Source organism: Rhinopithecus roxellana, chromosome 13 (assembly GCF_007565055.1).
Source record: "Rhinopithecus roxellana isolate Shanxi Qingling chromosome 13, ASM756505v1, whole genome shotgun sequence".
Taxonomy (NCBI): Eukaryota; Metazoa; Chordata; class Mammalia; order Primates; family Cercopithecidae; genus Rhinopithecus; species Rhinopithecus roxellana.
Window position 1 is genome coordinate 16,604,434 of NC_044561.1, and position 23,471 is coordinate 16,627,904.

Sequence of the window (23,471 nt, forward strand, 5' to 3'; positions counted from 1 at the left end):
TTACCCAAATACTGATTCCTAATAGGGAAGGAAAAAAATTGTTTTAGCCCTCATCAAGTGGAGAATTTATGAGCCGTGTTGTGTTTACATGGGGGACAGGGGGAATCAGATAGTCCTTTGCATTATTCCAATTTTTGTTCAACTTATGTTTATGTGTCAGGCACTGTGACAGCTGCTTTCTTTTGTATAACCACAGATTTAATCTTCCCAAACAACAAGCGAAGATAGCTTAACTTCATCCTTGTTGTTTTAAACAGGTTTACTTAACAAATATATATTGAACCTCTACTATGTGCTAGGCACTGTTCTAGATACGTAGTACATCAGTGGACAAATCAGACAATGGTCTCTCTCCCTGGGGAGCTTACATTCTATGAAAGGGAACAGAAAATGAACAATAAGCAAAAAAATAGGTTACAATATATAGTTTATAGAAGATGGTGCATGCTATGGAAAAAAAGAACAAGTAGGATCCAAAGTACCAGACAGTGGCAGTCAGAAGGGAGGCCTCACCGAGAATGTGACATTTCAGCAGGACCTGAGGGAGAGGTGGGTGGGCCATGCATGTGTCTGTAGAAAGAGAGTTCCAGATGAAGGAACAACCAGTGCAAAGGCAACTTTTGTGCAGGAAGTTCAATCACTGGAATTCATCTTCTTTCTTTGTTATCTAAGAAATGTGCCAGGCCTTGAATATTTCCTATCTAATGTATCATTGTAGGAGAGCCAGGTGTTAGGCTGTGAAACACTATGTCATCAAGATTAAAAAGCAATTGTATTGGGTGGGGGCGGTGATGGAACTCTTTCATATCTTGGTAGTGGTGGTTCCATGAATGTGCTAAAATTCATAGAACTATACACCCCCAAAGTCTATTTTATTATATGTTAACTTAAAAGATAAACATTTGGAAAAGCATTTTAGTGCATTTTATTTTGGTCTGCTCAAAGACCTGTGAATTAGGAAGGGCAGGGTATTGGTATCCCCACTTTGCAGATGAAGAACCTGTGGCATAAATGTCACTGAGCTGCAAGAGGCAGAGGTGAGGCTCAAAGTCAGATCCATGCCAAAGCTCATTCTCATATAAATACTGCACCTGCCATGTTGCCTTCCAAACTAACCACACAGTCAGACTTTCTGGCAATGGGAAACATATTGTCTAAAAAGAAATCGGAATAATAATAGCAGCTGACACAGATTGTTTACCATGTGCCAAGCACTGTTCTAGATACTTTGCGTATATTAAGTTGCAGGAACCCTATGAGGCATGTACTATTATACCCATTTTGCAGATATGAAAACTGAGGCACAGAGAGGTTAAGTAACTTTCCCAAGGCTTTGTAGGTGGTAGGTAGCAGAGTTGGGATTGGAACCCAAGCAATCTGGTCCCAGGATCCATAAGCTTAACCTTCAAGCTTACTGCCTCTGTCTACCTGTGTCAAGCACCAGAGTGCTGAGGCCGTTGTGGTCCTTAGCCTGGGTTTGGGAGGGGGCTTGCACTTGAAGAGTCCCTTTTATATAGGATTTGTTTTCAAAGTGGTATAGGTTGGGATTTTTAGGCCTTTTGTATGACCCAATCTTGCAGAAGAAATTTCTCCCCTTTTGCCTGTCATGGTACCCAAAGTACCATCATTAGAGTCACCTCATTGAATCTTAAAGACTGAGCAAAAAGACTGCTTTCAGGCCTTATACCTTATACCACTGGAAGAATCATTTTAATAGCGTGATTGTATTGAGGTGCTGGTACTCTGGGCTGGGCATCTGGCCTGTCCTCCTCTTCAGATATCCTCTCTTATTCTTACATACCCGATCTCCTATGTCCTGAGGCTTCTCTGAATTACAGGCTCCAATGACAAGGTCCTGCCAAGAGAACTGATCTTAGGGGTGAGGTATTAAGAAGAAGAAGAAGTGAGGAAGATGGGTTTTGAAAGAGGTACATGATGCAGAAATAAACCTCACCACTTTCTCCATTTTCCTAGGATTGGATCTATGTGAACAAACATGTTTCCATGGTTAACAATTCAACTGAATACTTCTCCTCTGGAGGAATTAAACCTGAAGGTGTTTGGTTAAGTGCTTTGGGGCTTCTATGTGACTGTGGGGCCTCTGTGTTCACAGAGTCTCTAAGCATTAATGACTCTCAGTGATGGCTGAAGTCAGGAATAACAATTCTGCATCCTGATGATATTGTAAAGATACCACTACTAAAAACAATGTTTCATTACTATTATTTGTATAATCATTCATTATTTCAAAAGCACTTCTGTGCATTCTTTCATCTGATCTTCCCAACAGCTTCATGTGGATTGGTAAGAATAAGCAATGGGGCTGGGCGTGGTGGCTCATGCCTACAACCCAAGCACTTGAACTCAGGAGTTGAAGACCAGCCTGGAAAACATGGTGAAACCCCTCTTCTACAAAAAATACAAACATTAGCCTGGGGTGGTGGCATGTGCCTGTAGTCCCAGCTACTTGGGAGGCTGTGGCGGTAGGATGCCTTGAACCCAGGAGCCAGAGGTTGCAGTGAGCCAAGATCGTGCCACTGCACTCCAGCCTAGACCCAGTCTCAAAAACAAAAGGAAAACAAAAAACAAACAACAACAAGAAAATCAGTTGTAATAAATAAATAACAGTAGTTAGTATGGGTAGTGCCTAACACATCAGGCCTTGCACTGTGTCACATCTGTCATCTCATTCAGTGTTCACATCAATTTGTAAAGTAGCCATTATTTGTTATTCCTGTTTTACAGATGAGGAAACTGAGGCACAGAGGTTGAATAAGCCACTCCAAACTCTCACAGATATTATATGAGTAAGTGGCAGAGCTGGGATTGGAACCAGAGTCTGTCTGCCTTTGAAACCTGTGCTCCCAGCTACAGGTTTCATGGCCTTTCTAGGTATTCAGGCAGTGAAGGAAAAAGGGAACAAGATGCAGTATTCCAGGCAGAGGGGAAAGTATATACAAAGGATATGGACTATTGTTAGAGCATGACTCATTAGAAGAGTTTCATCTTGCATGGCCAAAGTAGCAAGGAAAACCTTGAAGAAGATGGCAATGATTAAGGTCTTTCTGGATTAGGGTGTGTCCTTTATCCTAAGGATATGTGGAAAGTCATGAGGGGGCTTCCTGTGGTTAGGGTTGTAGTTTGGAAAGCTCTCTTCTGTCTGCTCTGTGGAAAGTTGACTGAATGATTGAGCTTAGAGGGAGGGAGTTGATTAGGAGGCTGTTGTAATAGGCAAGGGGAGAGAGCTTTAGCAGCATGTGAACCAAGTCTATGGTAGGAATGATGGAGAGGAGGGGATGATGCTGAAGATGTTTGTGGAGACAGAGATGACAGGACTTGGAGATTGAGTGGCTGAAACTCACCAGGGTTAAGGCAGGATTAATTAAGGAGGAGCAAAGTGTGAGACTTAGGTTCACAGGGTTCCAGAAATGGTGAACCCAGGTGCATAAACTCATCTGAGGGTGAGCAAGGAAACAAGTTTGGGGTGTCAATGAGGCACCCAGGCAGACATGTCCACTCTCCTGTCCAGGCTGATCAGTGGCTCATCTCTTCTCAAAGTAGCTGTTGCCACTGTGGGGCAGCTCTCATTCCTCCTGCTTTGATGCAAAACCTGTCCTTATGATTTTCACCTTACTTCTGGCTCTGGCTTCACCACCAAGTATGGAAAGTCTTTCATACTTTCTTTAACCTTTCCCAATGAAGTTTTCCTTCATGTCACAGCCTCCAAGAAGTAAGCTTGCAAAGTTGCCTTATAAAGTCTCTTTTTTTCCTGTCTGGTATGGTCACTCCTGCCCTCTAGTGGCTAGTGCTAGGGCAACATGGGGCTGGGTACCCAGCAGGCCTACTGGGTTCTATCCCAGCCTGTCTTCCTGCCCGTCTTTTCCTAGACCTTCACCAGAATCCCTCTCATCCGCACCTTGTCTTGCCATCAGATTAAGTTTGGCATTGAAGCGATATCCTGTGTCCTATCCTAATGATTCAAGAGGAAAAGATCTTGAAAATTACATAATCCAGCTCCCCACTTTCACACCTGTGGACCAAAATGACTACAACGGCCTTCTAACCTGTCTGGCTCCTTTCATAGACACATCCTCTAGGTCTATTTCTACACAGTGGCCAGGTAGACCAGATATCCCTCTTGTCTCTAACCCTCCAATGGCTTACTTTCACAATTGGCTTCAAATCAAAATTGTTTTCAACATGGCCCTTCATGATCCGACCCCTCTCTGCTTTTCTAAACATTCTCTTATAAGAATCTTGTTCTAACTTCCTGATGGAGCTGGCCATCCTTCTGTTCTTCAAATGTGCCTTGCTTTTTCCTACCTTAGTGCCTTTGCTTATACACCTCTCTCTCCCCATCCTTTATGTTTCAGCCTAAAGATCACTCCTGAAAGAAGTAAAATTGTCTCTGTTTGCTGATGACATGATCTTAAATATAGAAAATCCTAAAGAGTCTACAAAAAAACCTGTTAGAACCAATAAATGAATTCAGTGAAGTTGCAGGGTACGAAATCAACATGCAAAAATCAGTAGCATTTTTTTACACTAACAACAAACTAACTGCTAAGGAACTTAAGAAATCAATTTCATTCACAATAGCACCAAAAAATGAAATGCTTGGGAGTAAATTTTACCAAGGACGTGAAAGATCTTCATACTGGAAACTACAAAACATTGGTGAAAGAAATTGTAAGTGACACAAATAAATGGAAAGGTATCCCGTGTTCATGGATTGGAAGAATTGTATGTCCGTACTACCCAAAATGATCTGCAGATTCAATGCAATCCCTATCAAAATTCCAATGTTATTTTTCATGGAAATAAAAAAAATCCTAAAATTTGTATAGAACCACAAAAGAATCTGAATAGTTAAAGCAATCTTGAGAAAAATGAAGAAAGCTGGAGGCACTTGAAATCTATTATAAAGCTATAGTAATCAAAACAACATGGTACTGACAAGGACACAATGACTGACAGAACAGCAAAGAGATCCCAGAAATAAACTCACACACTTAATTGAAATAAACTCAATTGAAATTTGACTAAGGTGACTAAGGTGACTAAGGTGACAAGAACACACAATGGAGACAAGACAGTCTCTTCATAAGTGATGTTGGGAAAATTGGATATCCATAGGCAGAGTGAAGTTGGACCCTTATCTCACATCATACAAAAAAACAACTCAAAATGGATTAAAGACTTAAATATAAGACCTGAAACTATAAAACTACTAAAAGAAAACAAAGGGGGAAAGTTCCATGACATTGGTCTAGGCAATTATTTCTTGGACATTGTCCAAGTGTTTCCAAAAGCACAGGCAACAAAAGCAAAAATAAACAAATGGAATTGCATCAAACTAAAAGGTTTCTGCACAGCAAAGAAGCAATGAATAAAGATGCAACCCAGAGACTGGGTGAAAACATTTGCAAACTATACATCTGATAAGGGGCTAATATCCAAAATATATAAGGAATTCAAACAACTCTATAACAAGAAAACAAATAACCCAGTCAAAAAATGGGCAAGGAAACCAAATAGACATTTCTCAAAAGAAGACATACAAGTGGCTAACAGATATATAAAAAAATGCTCATTATTACTAATCATCAGGGAAAAGCAAATTAAAACCATAATGAGAACTCACCTCACACCTGGTAGAATGGCTATTATCAGAAAGATGTCAGATACAAGTGTTGGAGACAGCGTAAAGAAAAGGGAAAACTTGTGCACCATGGGTGGGAATGTAAATTTTTTTGTCTTTAGGATAAAATAATAGAATAACATTATTTACTTTCTTTTATCAAAGAAGTTAATTGATACGCAACAGGAGACTTGGTTTCAGGCCCAAAGGTAGCAGCAGCAGCATTAATAATGGAAATAATTGAATGGTTATGTGTGTAATGCCTGTCACCAGCAGGCTATTTCAAGTTCAGCAGTAATGACTCCATACATATTATTATTTCTATAACTACATTTAAATCATTACCAGGAACTGCTTATTTTATAGTGAACCTTGAATATGTGCTGTTAATGTACCAAATTGGGGGAAAAAATAAGGGATTCATTTCAAAAGTTAAAAGAAACAAGTATGTAAGAAATTATTTTGCCTATTAAATGTTTAGTAAATGGCATTCTCTTGTCAGTAAAATGGAGAAATAAGCTAAAAATAATTGGCTAAGTTCTATTAATTTAAGTTACAGGATTAAGTGTATTATATTTTCATTCAAAATTGGATGCTCATTAATTTATAATCGGTAGTGTAGCTAAATCGCTATCTTTGTATAAAAATAGAGCATAAAGTTGCTGATAAATCTCAGTATGAACAGAAGTTGAAACCTATTTAGTTCAGCAGGGCAGCTCAAGGATTTTTTTACACAACATGTATATCTTCCCATTTTAAGTTAGAATTATTTTACAATATCTGGTATACATAAACAGCTGGCCCTGGTTGTCAGCTACATTAAAGTAGTAGTGATCAATTAGTTTTGTTGGTATCTGAATAATAGCGTTGTTTCATAGCTTTGTATTTCCTAACGAAGTATAACGCTTCTAGCTCTTTCATTACAAATTCGCCCTGTGCAGTAAGTTCTTTGCTCTTCTCTGGATTCTTCATGTCTTTGTTTTTAAGGAAAATGTTCTTCAAACGCCTTTTAAAATAGTGTGGTCCTTTTGGACAGTCTCGTCCAAGATACAGCAGATTTTTTTTCTTTTTTTTGAGAGAGCGTCTTGCTCTGTCGCCCAGGCTGGAGTGCAGTGGCGCGATCTCGGCTCACTGCAACCTCCGCCTCCCGGGTTCACGCCACTCTCCTGCCTCAGCCTCCCGAGTAGCTGGGACTACAGGCGCCCGCCACCAGGCCCGGCTGATTTCTTTTGTATTTTTAGTGGAGACAGGGTTTCATCAAGATACAGCAGATTTTTATAAAGATGTAATACTTCTCCTCTGAAAGAGTTGGCCATTTTCATTTATCATGTAAATTATCCACCTTTATGCATAACGTACTTTGCCTCCAGACCCCAGGATCCCGGAAACGGAACAAAACTCCCCGGCGGCGGCACTCACGCACTTTCCGGCACGCCGGACCCCGGAGCCGTAAAAGCCTCGACAGTTTCTACGACTCTGCCCGTCGACAGCGAAGCTGGCGTTTTTGAGACGGAGTTACGCTCTTCTTACCCAGGCTGGAGTGCAATGGTGCGATCTCAGCTCACTGCAACCTCCGCCTCCTGGGTTCAAGCGATTCTCCTGCCTCAGCCTCCCGAGTAGCTGGGACTACAGGCACGTGCCACCACGCCTGGCTAATTTTATATTTTTAGTAGAGACGGGGTTTCTCCAGGTTGGTCAGGCTGCTCTGGAACTCCGGCCCTCAGGTGATCCGCCCACCTCGGCCTCCTAAAGTGCTGAGATTACAGGCGTGAGCCACCCCGTCTGGCGGGAATGTAAATTAATATGGCCATTATGGAAAATGGTATGGAAGGTCCTCAGAAAACTAAAAATAGAACTACCATGTGATCCAGCCATCCCACTTCCGGGTATGTATTCAAATAAATTGAAATCAATGTATCAGAGATATCTGCACTTCCATATTCATTGCAGCATTATACCCAGTAGCAAAGATATGGAACCAGCCTAGGTGCCCATCATCAGGTGAATGGGTAAAGTAAATGTGGTATATATACACGCCATGGAATACTATTCAGCCTTAAAAGGAGGGGGAAGCTAGGGCCCAGTGGCTTATGCCTGTAATTCCAGCACTTTGGGGTTCAAAGCAGGAGAAGTGCTTGAGGCCAGGAGCTCGAGACCAGCCTAGGCAACATAGCACCTCCCCCTCCCCCAATTTTTTTTTTTTAAACTAGCTGGGCATCTTAGTACACGTCTGTAGTCGCAGCTACCCTGGAGGCTGAGGTGGGAGGGTCACTTAATCCTGGGAGGTTGAGGCTGCAGTGAGCTATGATCGCACCACTGCACTGCAGCCTGGGCAACAGAGTGATATCATATCTCAAACACACAAAAAAAGGAGGGGAAAATTCTGTTACTTGCTACAGCATGGGTGAACTTGAAGAACATTATGCTAAGTGAGATAAGCCAGAGACAGAAAGACAAATATCACATGATCTCACTTGTAAATGGCATCTAAAACCATTAAACTCATAGAAGTTAAGAGTAGAATAGTGGTTGCCTAAGGCTGGAGAGGGGGCTGAATGGGGAAAGGGGACATGTCGGTCAGAGAGTACAAAGTTTCAGTTATGAGAGATAAGCTCTTGTGATCTTTTGCACAGAATAATGCGTTGTAAATAATGCATTGTAAATAATGCATTGTATATTTCAAAATTGCTAAAAGAGTAGATTTTAAATGTTTTTTTCCACAGAACATGATAAGTATGTGAGAGGATAGATTTGTTGATTAGCTTGACTTAATCATTCCACAATGGAAACATAGCAAAACATCACAGAAATATATATAATTATTGCTTGTCAATTTAAAGTGAAATTTTTAAAAGTAACCTTCCCAGAGAGGTCTTCCCTAACCATCCTCTCTGCAGAAGTCCTGCCCCAAGTGAATTTTGATGACCACACTCTGTGTATTCCTTATGTGCACTTACCCCAAACCATAAATGTTTGTTTGTATGCTCATGATTGGCCTTCCTTTGCCAGCCTGTAAGTTCCACTGGGGCCCGTAGTGGGCAGAAGTTACCCAAGAAGACTTTGACTAACATTGGAGTAGGTTAAAAGATTACAAGAGGTGATTCTTTTCAAAATCAGGGAATTCCTACCAATGAAAGGTTGACCAGAGTTCCTGAAGAAAGAATTGTTAAATAAACTCTAAGATCCCTTCAACCCTAACATTTTGTTAACTTTTCTGTCTGGTATTTGAAAAATGTAAGAGGCTCAGTTCCAGTAATGACTCTGTAGCCTGTGTTGGACTAAACCTCTCGCAAATGATAATGATAAACTTTGGACAAAACATTTCAAACGATTTGAGGTTGCTGGAGAAAAACAAAAAAATAAGATGTGGACAGGATTTGACCCTTGAGGGAAGGAAACCACACCCACTTAGTGAAATATACATTTAAGTGGCTCTTCCCAGGCCACCTGGCATGGAGCAGCTGAAACTAAAGTGGAGAACTGCAGCTTTGCTGGTTTGACAAATCAGTGGTCAGAGTATAAACTCACAGAGTGGCTGGAAAATGAGGACATCGAAAGAGATGCCCCAGGTCCATGCGCCCACTAGGATCAACTGACGCCTCTGTTGAACCTTTGATGGGTCTATCTGTCTCTCAGCCCACATCTGCTTTTCATTCCTGCCCACAGTTGTTGAGCGTGGATGGAAGCACTGCCTAATAAACTTCCTGCTTGCAAGTGACCCAGGGAGTGTCAGCTACCTGGGGAATTGGACTTGAAAACAATCTAAGTAATATTTGCAGAGCATTACACCCAACAACCGCAAAATACGTGTTCTTTCCAAGTGCATCTGGAACATTCATCAAGATAGACTGTATTGAACCATACAATTAATCTTTTTTTTTTTTCTTTTTTTTTTGAGACAGAGTCTCGCTCTGTCCCCTAGGCTGGAGTCCAGTGGCACAATGTTGGCTCACTGCAAGCTCTGCTTCCCAGGTTCACACCATTCTCCTGCCTCAGCTCCCCAGTAACTGGGACTACAGGCGCCCGCCACCATGCCCGGCTAATTTTTTTGTATTTTTAGTAGAGACGGGGCTTCACCGTGTTAGCCAGGATGGTCTTGATCTCCTGACTTCATGATCCGCCCGCTCGGCCTCCCAAAGTGCTAGGATTACAGGCGTGAGCCACCGGACCTGGCAAAATTAATCTTAATGAATGGCAAAGGTTTAAAACCTTATAGACTATGTTCACGAATCACAAATGATTTATATTAAAAGCATTAACACGACAATAATTAAAAAGCACTGAAATTTGAAAATTAAATGCATGTTTTAGTAATACATCAGTCAGAAAATTATAAGGGATATACAGAGTAATGTGAAATGAATGATAATGAAAATTCAACATGTCAGAATTTCTGGGAAGGAAGCACATTGCTTTAAATACTTTTATTGGTGAAAAAAAGGGTTTAAAAATTAATGATCTGTGTTCCCAGCTCAAGACTAGAAAATAGAACAGTAAATTAAACTTAAACCAAAAATAAGGAGAAGAAAGTAAGTAATAAAAAAAGAGATAAGTGAAATAGAAAACAAACAATGGAGAAGTTGAAAAGGCTGCAAGTTGGTGCCCTGAAAGAGTAATACAATTTATAAATTCTTAGCAACATGGATCAGTCAAAAAGAGAGAAAAAGCAAATTACCAATATCAGGAATATCAGGAGGAATCATAAGATCCTACAGAAAGGATATAGTATGAACAACTTTATTGCCGGTAAGTGTCACAACCAAGATGAAATGGACAAAATGCTCGAAATCACATATTGTCAACATTGAGATAAAAAGAAAAACAAAAGATGAATAGCTTTATAAAGGAGATTCAATTCATCATTAAAAACTTTCCCACAAAGAAAAACCAACCCCAGATGGTTTCACTGTTGAATTCTGCCAATAATTTAAGAAAAAAACCCACAATATTACACAGACTCTACAGAAAATAGAAAAGGAGGGAATATTTCCCAATCTATTTTGTGAGGTTAACATTACACTGATACTAAAACCTAGCAAAGACATTGCCAAAAAATAAAACTACAGACCAATGTTTTTGTCATGAACATAGACACAAAAATAGCAAAATGTTAACAGATTGAATCCACCAATATATGAAAAGGGTAATACACTATGATCAAGTGGGATTTATCCCAGGAATGCAAGTTTGGTTTAACATTTAAAAATCAATCAATGTAATTTACCACATTGTTAAGCAAATAAATGTTTTCAAAAACACATAATCCTCTCAATACATTTAGTAAATCACTTGGCAAATTCAACTCCCATTCATGATAAGAACTCTCATCCAAATAATAATAAAGGGAACTGCCTGAATCTAGTAATTTACCAAAAAACCTACAGTTAACACCACATTAATGGTGAGATACTGAGTGTTTTCCCCCTAAGATTAGGAACAAAGTAAGGTGTGTGTTTTTGTGATTTCTGTTCAATATTGGAGGCCCTAGCTAGGACAATCAGATAAGGGAAATTAGTAAAAGTCATTTAGATTGAAAAGAAAGAAGTAAAGATATCTCGCTTTGTAGTTTGATTATTTAAGTAGAAAGTATTAAGGAATCTATAAACAACTAGTAGCAACAATACTTGAATTTAGCATGTCAATATATTGAAAATAATATTATACTGGCAGCAAACAAATGGAAAGTGAAACTTAGAAAACAGTGTCATTTTAAAAACATGCAAAAAACCCCCAAACAAAATAGGAATAAGTTTAGCAAAATGTATGCAAGATCTCTATATTGAAAATCACGAAAAACTTTCTGAAGAGAGTGGTCTACTGTGTTCATAAAGCAGAAAAACCAATATTGTTCAGTGACAATTCTGCTCAGTCTATGCAATCTTGAACAATATTCCAACAGACTTTTTCATAAAAGTTGATTTTAAAATGCATATGAAAATAAGACCTAAGATACTTAAGACAATCTTGAGACAGAAAATTTAGGTGGGAGGACTCACTTTACCTGATTTTAAAACTTTATGGAAAGCCATAGCAATCAATAAATAGATCAATGGAGTGTATTAAACAGTCCAGAAGTAGACCCACACACGTACAGCCAATCGGTGCCAACAAGGCCACCAAAGCAATTCAGTGGGAGAAAAATACTTTCATAAATGGTGCTGGCAACCTGGATAAATGAACGGGGGTGAAAAGGAACTTCATACTCTACTTCATATCACTCAAAAATCAAGTTTAGATGGATCCCTGACCTCAATAGAAAAGGTAGAAGTATAAAGCTTCTTTCTATAAGACGTTATAGGATAGTATGACTGTGATCTTGGGGTAGGCAGATTTTTTTTTCTATCGTTTTTTGAGATGGAGTTTCGCTCATGTTGTCCAGGCTGGAGTGCAATGGCACGACCCTGGCTCACTGCAACCTCCACCTCCTGGGTTCAAGCGATTCTCCTGTCTCAGCTTCCCAAGGAGCTGGGATTACAGGCATGTGCCACCACACCTGGCTAATTTTGTATTTTTAGTAGAGATGGGTTTCTCGATGTTGGTCAGTCTGGTCTCAAACTCCCGACCTCAGGTGATCCATCCACTTCAGCCTCCCAAAGTGCTGGGATTACAGGCGTGAGCCCCTACACCTGGTCTGGCAGAGATTTTTAAGAACAGATACAGGAACACCATAAATGAAAATTTTGATAAATTAGGTTTCATAAAAATAAAAGTTTCTGAGCGGGCACAGTGGCTCATGCCTGTAATCCCAGCACTTTGGGAGGCCGAGGTGGGCGGATCAACTGAGGTTGGGAGTTCGCAACCAGCCCGACCAACATGGAGAAACCCCATCTCTACTAAAAATACAAAAGTAGCCAGGTCTGGTGGTGCATGCCTGTAATGCCAGCTACTCAAGAGGCTGAGGCAGGAGAATCGCTTGAACCCGGGAGGCAGAGTTTGTGGTGAGCTGAGATCGTGCCGTTGCACTCCAGCCTGGGCAACGAGCAAAACTCTGTCTCAAACAAAAAAATAAAAATAAAAATAATAAAAATAAAAGTTTCTGTTTATCAAAACATCTGCAGATACGTATAATAGACTTTATATATGTATATATATTTATATTATATACATATATGTATGTGTGTGTTTAGATACATATATATGAAAGAATATGTAAAGTATTCCCAATACCAAAATATAGAAGTGTGATCTCATCCTATGGTATCATTTTTTTTCTTATTGGGATGCTTTTATCTCAAACAATTCACTTTTTTAAGAGTTGTTTTATTCTGCCATACTTCTGCTCACGAAGGAAATGAAGTAGTAAGCCATAGAATGGTAGAAAATGTTTAGAATGTACGTGTCTGACAAAGGACTTGTATCTAGAATATATAAAGAACTCCTACAAATCAAAAATAAAAAGATAAACAACCTGCCTTTTAGAAATGGGCCAAAGATTTGAATAGATACTCCACAAAAGAAGGTATGTCACTGGCCAGTAAACCCGTGAAACTTGTTCACTCTCATTCAATATCAGACAAAATAAATTTAAAACACAATAAGGCCCTGTGCTACACCCACTAGAATGGGTAAGATGAAAAAGACAACAACCAAATGTGAGAAAGGATGTGGAAGAATGGGAATTCTCAAATGGAGTGTGCAAAATCAAACAACCACTATGGGAAACTTTTTGACGGTTTCTTATTAAGTTAGACATACACTTACCCCATGACCCAACAAATTAACTCCTGGGTATTTTCTCAAAGAAAAGATCTACTCCTCAATCTATCTATCCATCCATGCATTCATCATCTATCTATCTCCACAAAAAGACTTAAATAAAAATTTCTTACAACAATTTATTCATAATTCCTGAAAACTGGAAACATTTCAAATTTTATTTTTGCTTTTTCTTTCTTTTTCTTTTCTCTCTCTCTCTCTTTTTTTTTTTTTTTTTTTTTTTTTTGAGATAAAGTCTCACTCTGTCACCCAGGCTGGAGTGCAGTGGCATAATTTTGGCTCACTGCAACCCTCCTGGGTACAAGCGATTCTCATGCCTCAGTCTCCCAAGTAGCTGGGCGTACAGGCGCATACCACCACACCCAGCTTTTTTTTTTTTTTTTTTTTTTTTTAATTATTTTTATTTTTAGTAGAGAGGGGGTTTCGCCATGTTGGCCAGGCTGGTCTCAAACTCCTGGCTTCAAGTGATCTGCTGAAGCTTCCCAAAGTTCTGGGATTACAGGTGTGAGCCACCATGCCTGAGCTCAAATTTTCATCAACAGGAGAACAGAGTAGCAATTTGTGGTTTATCCATCCATTAGAATGATATTCAGTGATTTTAAAAATAGAATGACTGCTATACAACATATTGCATCTAAGAACCATTGAGGGAAGCAGTTATTAACAAAAGCATAATATATTTGATAACATTTATATGAAGCTCAAGAACAGGTAAAATTAATAAATGGTGACATGCATCAGAAGAGTTTGCCTATTAGGGGGTGTGGATGGACCACAAGAGGCACAAAAGAACTTTCTAAGGTAATAGAAATATAATAAACATTATACCAGTATATACATTTATCAAAACTCAAATAAGTATATACCTAAGAACTGTGCATTTCAATCTTAAGTAAATTTTACTACAATAAAAATACTGGCTGGGCACAGTGACTCAAACGCCTGTGATCCCAGCACTTTGGGAGGCCAAAGCAGGCAGATCACTTGAGGCCGGGAGTTTGAGACCAGCCTGGCCAACATGATGAAACTTCATCTCTACTAAAAATACAATAATTAGCTGGGTGTGGTGGTAGGTGTGTGTAATCCCAGCTACTTGGGAGGCTGAGGCAGGAGAATCTCTCGAATCTGGGAGGTAGAAGTTGCAGTGAACCAAGATCGTGCCGCTGCACTCCAGCATGGGTGACAAAGTGAGACCTTGTTTCAAAAAAAAAAATGTATATAATAATCTTAACAAAAAATATAAAGTCTAACGGTTTAAATACTCGTTCTCAGTGGGATGTTTTGATCTCAAATGAACAGTGTGGGTTGTTTTTCACTTATGTTACTCTGTTTAGAAAAGCAATGGATGTGTATATTATCTGCTTGTGCTGACATAACAAAATACCATAGGCTGGGTGGGTTAAGCAACAGATACTTATTTCTCACAGTTCTGGAGGCTGGGAAGTCCAAGGTCAGGGTGTCAGCTCTGCCTGGTTCTGGTGAGGGCCCTCTCCTGGTTTGCAGATGGCTGCCTTTTACCTTTGCTTTCACATAGTGCAGGGAAAGCAAGCTCTCTGGCATCCTTTCTTATAAGGGCTGTACTTCCATTGCATGGGGCACACCCTAATGACCCCACTAACCATAATTACCTCCCAAAGGGCTCAATTCCAAAGCATCATATTCAGCATTATCTTCAACATATAAGTTTGGTGAGGTGGAGGGCAGGCCAGTGTGTAGTAATAAGCATTCCAAAAAATTTGAAAAATATAAGTAAGTGGAAAGAAAAAGAAAAAAAGGCATGTACTTGCATTACCAAAATATAATCACTGTTAACACTTTGATTTTTTTTATTTCCCAAGTTTTGTTCTTTCAACTTGTACATCTTTGTAGTCATTTGGTTCCTATAATTTTGAATCATTATCTTTTAAACTTATCGTTAGAACACAAAATTGTTTCTGTTACCAAAATCCCTTCTTCAAGACACCTTTAAAAATAGCCACAAATGGTTCATTGAGTAACTATGCTGTAGTTGACTTATTCGTTAAACCGTGGTTGAATGTTGAGATACTTCCCAGTATTTTGCTAGTGTAAATAACTTGTGATTTTTTAACATGTTTGTGCATGAAGCTTTTTCTGTAACTTAGAATCTTTCTTTGCAATGTAATTCCAGAAAGTGGAAACTGTAGGCTAAAAAGCTATCCTCTTAACATGTGTAGCCAAATTCCTTTCCAGAAGGATGTCCTAATTTACGTTGCCACCTGCAGTGGGGCAGGAAAGTGCTGTATCTGTTTACTTTTCAGGGGGTGGAGGTCGTTTCCACTTATGTATTTGTTGGCTTATTTCCAGCAGGTAAACAAAGGCAGCTAAAGCTGACTGCTGGTTGTGCAAAATCCCCCTGGCTCTTCTGACTGAAGTCCTACCACTCCCTGTACCTGGCAGCAGCCTGTCTTCTGGGCCTCACCTACACACGTCCGGGAAGGAGCCAGTCATCTCCATCCATCCACAGCCATGAATTTCCTCCGGCGACGTCTCTCTGACAGCAGCTTCGTGGCCAATCTGCCTAATGGCTATATGACGGACCTGCAACGCCCAGATAGTTCCACCAGCTCACCTGCTTCCCCAGCCATGGAGAGGAGGCACCCCCAGCCCCTGGCTGCCTCCTTCTCCTCTCCAGGATCCAGCCTTTTTAGCTCCCTCTCCAGTGCCATGAAGCAGGCCCCTCAGGCCACCTCAGGACTGATGGAGCCTCCAGGTCCCTCCACGCCCATTGTTCAAAGACCCAGGATCCTGTTGGTGATCGATGATGCCCATACAGACTGGTAAGCAGGAATTTGCAAGTTCTACTGCCTTCTGGGGCAAGAGAGGAGTGGGGATTATCTCATCTCTTGGGGAAATAGAAGGGGAGAGCTATGAGAGGCTCAGGTGCTATCAGAGCCTGGCTGGAGAGAAGGAAACTAACATGAAACTAACATGTACCAAGTGGCTGCTGCATGCTAGGCCCACAGCACCTACTCAGTGCCACTTTCTCTTCTAACGGCTTTATATTTACAGGTCCACAGTCCCTCGCCTGCAAATCCCAAATCCAACACACTCTGGAAACTAGAAAATATTTTGCCATTCTTTTGGTAGCAAAGCCTAATCTGCAGGAATGCGAGGCTGTAATTATACTAAGTGTGTTTGTTCATATGATTTGCTGCAAGCATCTGAATGTGTTTGATATGGAGTATAGTTCAGAGCCTGCTGGAAGTGTTATATAAAATATGGTATGTTCACCATATTACCTTCCTAAAAATGGAAAACTTTTTTTTTTTTTTTTTTTTTTGAGATGGAGTCTCGCTCTGTCACCCAGGCTGGAGTGCAGTGGCCAGATCTCAGCTCAGTGCAAGCTCCGCCTCCCGGGTTCACGCCATTCTCCTGCCTTAGCCTCCCGAGTAGCTGGGACTACAGGCACCGCCACCTCGCCCGGCTAGTTTTTGTTTTTGTATTTTTAGTAGAGACGGGGTTTCACCGTGTTAGCCAGGATGGTCTCGATCTCCTGACCTCGTGATCCGCCTGTCTCGGCCTCCCAAAGTGCTGGGATTACAGGCTTGAGCCACCGCGCCGGGCCTGGAAAAGTTTTAAAATCTGAAATACATCTGGTGGTACTTGCCGGATTAACCTGTCAGCCTCAGCCACCCTCCTTCCATAAAATGAGCTTATTATGAGGATAAAATAAAGCAATACACGTCCACAGTCCTCATCCTAAACCCTTGGGATCAGAGTGCCTGAGTGTGCGTCTCAGCTCTTCCAGATACTGGCAGTCTGGCTCCAGAGCCTGTCTTCTGAACACCAAAAGTGGGCAGAAATGACCACTGCCAGCCTCCTCTCAGGCAGTGCCCCCTATCTGGTAAGTTCCCCAGTGGCAGAGACCTGACACCTGTGTCAAGATCACTGTAGCAGTCATTCACCAGGTAGTTTACTGAGCACTGATTCGGTGCCAGGCATAGCTGAGATGCACGGGTATAGTAGGGAACAGGCTCCTGCTTATGTGGAGCTGCATTTGGAGAATAAGTCTCTATCCCAGCTGTTAGGTACTCAGAGGTGATAAATGTTATCAGTCTAGCTGGAGACATTGAAATTGCAGTTCAGGCCGGGTGCGGTGGCTCACGCCTGTAATCCCAGCATTTTGGGAGGCTGAGGCAGGTGGATCATGAGGTCAGGAGATCGAGACCATCTTGGCTAACATGGTGAAACCCCGTCTCTACTAAAAATACAAAAAATTAGCCAGGCGTGGTGGCGGGTGCTTGTAGTCCCAGCTACTGGGGAGGCTGAGGCAGGAGAATGATGTGAACCTGGGAGGCAGAGCTTGCAGTGAGCCGGGATTGCACCACTGCACTCCAGCCCAGGAGACAGCGAGACTCTGTCTCAAAAAAAAAGAAATTGCAGATCAGGGGGTAAGCCCAAACATGGAGACTGAAGCATTGCATCCAGAACAGAGGAATACATGGATGGGAACCAGAAATGTCTAACAGTGGACGCGTGCATGGCCTTTGGGGATGGAGAACAGGGTTGCATGTGCAATGTCTCCAAAGGTGACCACGTAGTAGGTGTATTAGTCTGTTCTCATACTGCCTGAAGAACTGCCTGAGACTGGGTAATTAATAAAGGAAAGAGGTTTAATTGACCCACAGTTCCACATGGCTGGGGAGGCCTCACGAAACTTACAATCATAGCGGAAGGCACCTCTTCACAGGGTGGCAGGAGAGAGAATGAATGAGTGCCAAGCGAAGGGGGAAGCCCCTTATAAAATGATCAGCTCTTGTGAGAACTCACTCACTGCCATGAGAACACCAACATGGGGGTAACCGCCCCCGGGATTCATATTACCTCCCTCTGGATCCCTCCCATCACACATGGGGATTATGGGAACTACAATTCAAGATGAAATTTGGGTGGGTAGACAGCCAAACCATATCATTCCACCCCTAGCCCCTCCCAAATCTCACATTTCAAGACACAATCATGCCTTCCTAACAGTTCCCCGAAGTCTTATTCCAGCATTAACCCAAAAGTCCAAGTCCAAAGTCTCACCTGCGACAAGGCAAACCCCTTCCTCGTAGAAGCCTGTAAAATCAAAAGCAAGTTAGTTACCTCCTAGATCCAATAGAGGTATAGGCATTGGGTAAATACATGCGTTCCAAATGGGAGAAATTGGCCAAATCAAAGGGGCTACAGGCCCCATGCAAATCTGAAATCTAGTGAGGCAGTAATTAAATCTTAAAGCTCTGAAATAATCTCCTTTAACTCCATGTCTCACATCCAGGTAACTGATCCAATGAGGCAGTAATTAAATCCTAAAGCTCTGAAATAATCTCCTTTGACTCCATGTCTCACGTCCACGTAATGCTGACACAAGAGGTGGGCTCCCTCTACCTTGGATAGTTCCATCCCTATAGCTTTGCAGGGTACAGCTCCCACTCCCAGCTGCTTTCACAGGCTGGCATTGCGTGTCTTTTCCAGGCTCACAGTGTGAGCTATCAGTGGATCTACGATTCTGGGGTCTAGAGTACAGTGGCCCTCTTCTCACAGCTCCACTAGGCAGTGCCCCGGTAGGGACTCTGTGTGGGGGCTCTAACCCCACATTTCCCTTCCCCACTGCCCTAGCAGAGGTTCTCCATGAGGGCTCCACCCCTGCAGCAAACTTCTGCCTGGACACTGAAGTGTTTCCATACATCCTCTGAAATCTAGGCAGAGGTTCCCAAACCTGACTACTTGACTTCTATGCATCTGCAGGGCCAGCACCATGTGGAAGCTGCCAAGGCTTGGGGCTTGCACCCTCTGAAGCAACAGCCTCAGCTGTACCTTGATCTCTTTTAGCCAAGCTGAAGTGGCTGGGACATAGGCACCAAATCTTGAGACTGCACACAGGAGGGGGGGCCCTGGACCCAGCTCATGAAACCATTCTTCCCTCCTTGGCTTCCTGCCATGTGATTGGAGGGGCTGCCCGCAAGGTCTCTGACATGCCCTAGAGATATTTTCTCCATTGTCTTGGTGGTAAACATTCGGCTCCTTGTTACTTCTGCAAATTTCTGCAGTGGGCTTGAATTTCTCCCCAGCAAATGGATTTTTCTTTTCTGTCACATTGTCAGGCTGCAAGTTTTTCAAACTTTTATGCTCTGCTTCCTCTTGAATGTTTTGCTGCTTAGAAATTTCTTCTGCCAGATACCCTAAATCATCTCTTTCAAGTTCAAAGTTCCACAGATCTCTAGGGCAGGGGCAAAATGCTGCCAGTCTCTTTGCATAGCAAGAGCTACCTTTACTCCAGTTCCCAACAAGTTTTTCATCTCCATCTGAGACCACCTCAACCTGGACTTCATTATCCATATCACTATCAGAATTTTGGTCAAAACCATTCAACAAGTCTCTAGGAAGTTTTAAAGTTTCCCATGTCTTCCTGTCTTCTGAGCCCTCCAAGCCTCTAGAAAGTTCCAGACTTTCCCATATTTTCCTGTCTTCTTCTGAGCCCTCCGAACTGTTCCAGCCTCTACCTGTCATCCAGTTCCAAAGTCAGTTACACATTTTTGGGTATCTTTACAGAAGCATCCCACTCTCTGGGGTACCAATTTGCTTTATTAGTCCATTCTCACACTGCTATAAGTAACTACGTGAGAGTGGGTAATTTATAAAGGAAAACAGGTTTAATTGACTCACAGTTCCACATGGCTGGGGAGGCCTCAGGAAACTTACAATCATGGCAGAAGCCACCTCTTCACAGGGTGGCAGGAGAGAGAATGAATGAGTGCGAAGTGAAGGGGGAAGCCCCTTACAAAACCATCAGCTCTTGTGAGAACTCACTGCCATGAGAGCAACATGGGGGTAACTGCCCCCATGATTCAGTTACCTCCCACTGAGTCCCTCCCACAACACATGGAGATTATGGGAACTACAATTTAAGATGAGATTTGGGTGGGTACACAGTCAAACTGTATCAGTAGGTACCAAGTAACATGTATTAACTGAATAAATGAATGTCTCCCATTCATTAAATGTGCCAGATGCTCTGTTAGTCCAATGTGTATGTATATACACACATTCACTCCTTGAGACATTAACAGGTTGGGAATGATTAAACGTATGCCTTGCTATTTATAGTTTTGTGTTTTTGTTTTTGTTTTTTGAGATGGAGTCACGCTCTGTTGTTTAGGCTGGAGTGCAGTTTCACGATCTCAGCTTACTGCAGCCTCCACCTCCCGGGTTCAAGTGATTCTCCTGCCTCAGCCTCCTGACTAGCTGGGACTACAGGCAGACACCACCACGCCCGGGTAATTTTTTTGTATTTTTAGTAGAGACGAGGTTTCACCATGTTAGCCAGGAGGGTCTTGATCTCCTGACCTCGTGATCCACCCACCTCGGCCTCCCAAAGTGCTGGGATTACATGCGTGAGCCACCACACCTGGTGCTATTTATAGGTTTTAATGCATACTCTATATAAAGTCAACATTAACGTATGTTCAGCAGATTCAGACGTCAGTCTCCACTTTCCTGCTCAGAAATTCTTCTTCTTAACCGGAGTGGTCATGTGAATCACCTGTGTTCCAATCCAGTGTGAATCATCTTAGGTGTTGCTGCTTGCTTAAGGGCATTTATCATGAAACTTTGTTTGTCTCTGCTTATGTGTTTATGTAGAGCATCACTATTAGGCGCTGAGCTTAGGGGTTGATATCTGCTGGGGTGTTGCTTTTAGGCCCTCTGCCCTGAACAATGCCTATCTGCTTGGTAGTCAGAATGCCTGCATGGCCCTTAAAGTTTTCTATCTCTCTTGAACCCAACATTTAACCTTGATTTTGAGTGTTCTCTGCTGGCTGTGTTATCCCTGGCTCGGCTGTTTGTCAGGGAAGTTACATCTTTGCGTGGAGGTTGAGCTTAATAAATGGCAGTACGGTGTAGTGGTTAAGAATACAGACATCAGAGCTAGGCTATCTGAGTCCAAATTCCATCTCTACTCTTAAGTAACTATGTGACCTTTGTAAGTTACTGCACCTAAATGGGAATAATGATAGTACCTATGTCATAGAGTTAATATATGTAAGTGGGGTTAAGATCTGAGTTAGTATAACAGTGCATAGGATGTGCCTGGTAGACAGTACTGCATAAGTGTGTATTATTATTGCAGACTGTTGTGATCCTTTCTGTGCAACATTAATCATCTTAACAGTAGCCCCTTGTAGGCATGCCTGTTTAATTTCTTCATGCCAAATGTGCTGGGCAGTCAGGATTAGGATTTATCCCATTGTGCTATTTATTTAACCCATTGGTCTGTTGGTTACTCTTCCCGTGGGTCCTAGGTGATAAAGTTGGGTCTTATTAATCTCTGTCCCTCCAGTGTCCATGTGGTGTATAGTAGGGTAGGGAAGTAGTGAATGAGGTTGAAATGCAATGAATGGCCTCAGCCGTAACATTGAAATTTGGATTTTGTTGTTCAGTCTCTCTAATCCATAGGAAGGACCAGTGTGTGACTTTTAGGCTATGTGCACAGGTGGGGACACAGCTTTGGTCAGAGGAATTTTTCCCAATATATTTCAATCATACGTCCTATGCCCACACTTTAATTAGGACTTGACAATCTTAGGTTTATGGTGTTCTTGCCCCTCAGTGGGTGAAAAAGGGGAGAAGAAACTAAGATTCATTAACTCACCTGGCAGTTGGCCCTGCAATTATTAGACGTTTGTGACAGAGACTTTCTACCGCCAACATATCGGCTTCTGCTACAGAACTCCATCCTAGATTCTTCATGAACTTCTTAACCTCTCTGAATCTCAGTACCTTCCTGGCTTTCTCCAAATTGATGCTGGCTGCCGTAGAGTCTCAGTCCTGCCCTGAAGAATCCCAGAAAAATGCCTGTCCCCTGCCACCAGGAGCGGCCAGCAGGTGGCGGGGCAGCCCCGCAGTGCCTGGGCGGTTCTGCAAAGCCTCCATGCCTCTGGGTCAGCCCCCTCTCCAGCCCATCGTGCATTGTGTGGGAGGAAGTGGTTAAAGGGACGAAGCCAGCTCACAGACCCCCTTCTTTCCCCTTTCAGATGATAATGAGCGGGAGAGGAGCTGCAGTCTGGACAGACAGTGAGCCCATCCCCACCCCAACAGGAACGATGATACTGCCCCTTTTTCTACCCTTGTCATCCCTTCTCAGGAAGACAGACATTTCTCTGTCTTCCCGTTCCTGGTCCAGGGCCTTCCAGTAGAATCAGGTTTCGTTGTGGACAGGTGGGGGAGTTGCAGGATACCACTGTCCCCCACCTGATGTGTCCAGCTTGTGGACTCTGAGCCAGCCTTGGTCCACTGAGGACGATCCAAAACCTGGCCAGTGACCTGGAGAAAGACCTTTCATCTTCAGGAGAAATAGAGGGTCACAAAGCCATCTTTGTTGGGAGAACTCATGGCCAGGCATGTAAAGATACTCTCTCCTGTTGGGGGTGTCTGAGGAGACGAGCCTGGCTAGGCTAGCCTGGCTCTGGGTAGGTCTGAACTAAAGGTGATACTCTTCTCTGGGATGGTGGGGGACAATCAGCAGTTTGTTTGTTTGTTTGTTTTTAAATGAGATGGGGTTTCACTGTGTTGCCTAGGCTAGTCTTGAACTCCTGGGCTGAAGCGATCCTCCCACCTTGGCCTCCCAAAGTGCTGGGATTACAGGTGTGAGCCACCGTGCCTGGCCTGATCTGTCAGTTTTGAAAACCACAAGGGAAAGGAGAATTATAATTAATTGATATCAAACTCAGTTCTCTTCAGCCCTGCTGCCACTCCACTGCTTCTCTTGCCTAGAATTTTCCAGCAGTTTCACTGGTCTGAGGGCTCCCATCTTGAGTTCACCTCCTGGTTAACTTCCATGTGACCACCCAAGGGTCATCTTTCTGAAACACAAATCTGACCAGTTTCACTTTGCTTCTGCCTGCCCCCTCCCCATGCATCTCCTTTTGTTAATATGATCCTGTGGTGGGGGAATCGTTGCCCTCAAAGTCAAAGTCATAAGCATGCCTGCGCTGCCCTCCCTCTAGTTCTGCCTCCAGCTCTGCTTCCTGTGCTATTACTGTTTGTTTTTGTTTTGTTTTGTGTTTGTTTTTTAGAGACAGAGTCTCACTCTGTTGCCTAGGCTGGAGTGCAG

At 42.3% G+C, this 23,471-nt stretch overlaps 2 protein-coding genes across 3 annotated transcripts in view; one reads left to right on the plus strand and one right to left on the minus strand.

The window, feature by feature from the left end:
• SYN3 (synapsin III) overlaps positions 1 to 23,471 on the plus strand; it is a 547,449-nt gene that overhangs the window by 37,585 nt on the left and 486,393 nt on the right. For both annotated transcript variants that reach the window (XM_030915417.1, XM_030915416.1), the window contains exon 2: positions 15,683 to 16,155. In XM_030915417.1, the coding sequence (XP_030771277.1) occupies positions 15,845 to 16,155 (311 nt within the window). In that variant the 5' untranslated portion in view covers positions 15,683 to 15,844. The remainder of the gene's footprint in view (positions 1 to 15,682; positions 16,156 to 23,471) is intronic.
• On the minus strand, positions 6,476 to 6,963 carry LOC115892871 (electron transfer flavoprotein regulatory factor 1-like). The gene is made up of 2 exons (XM_030915420.1): positions 6,919 to 6,963; positions 6,476 to 6,703 (listed from the first exon to the last, which is right to left on the minus strand). Exons 1-2 carry the CDS (start codon positions 6,961 to 6,963, stop codon positions 6,476 to 6,478), a joined length of 273 nt encoding a protein of 90 aa, XP_030771280.1.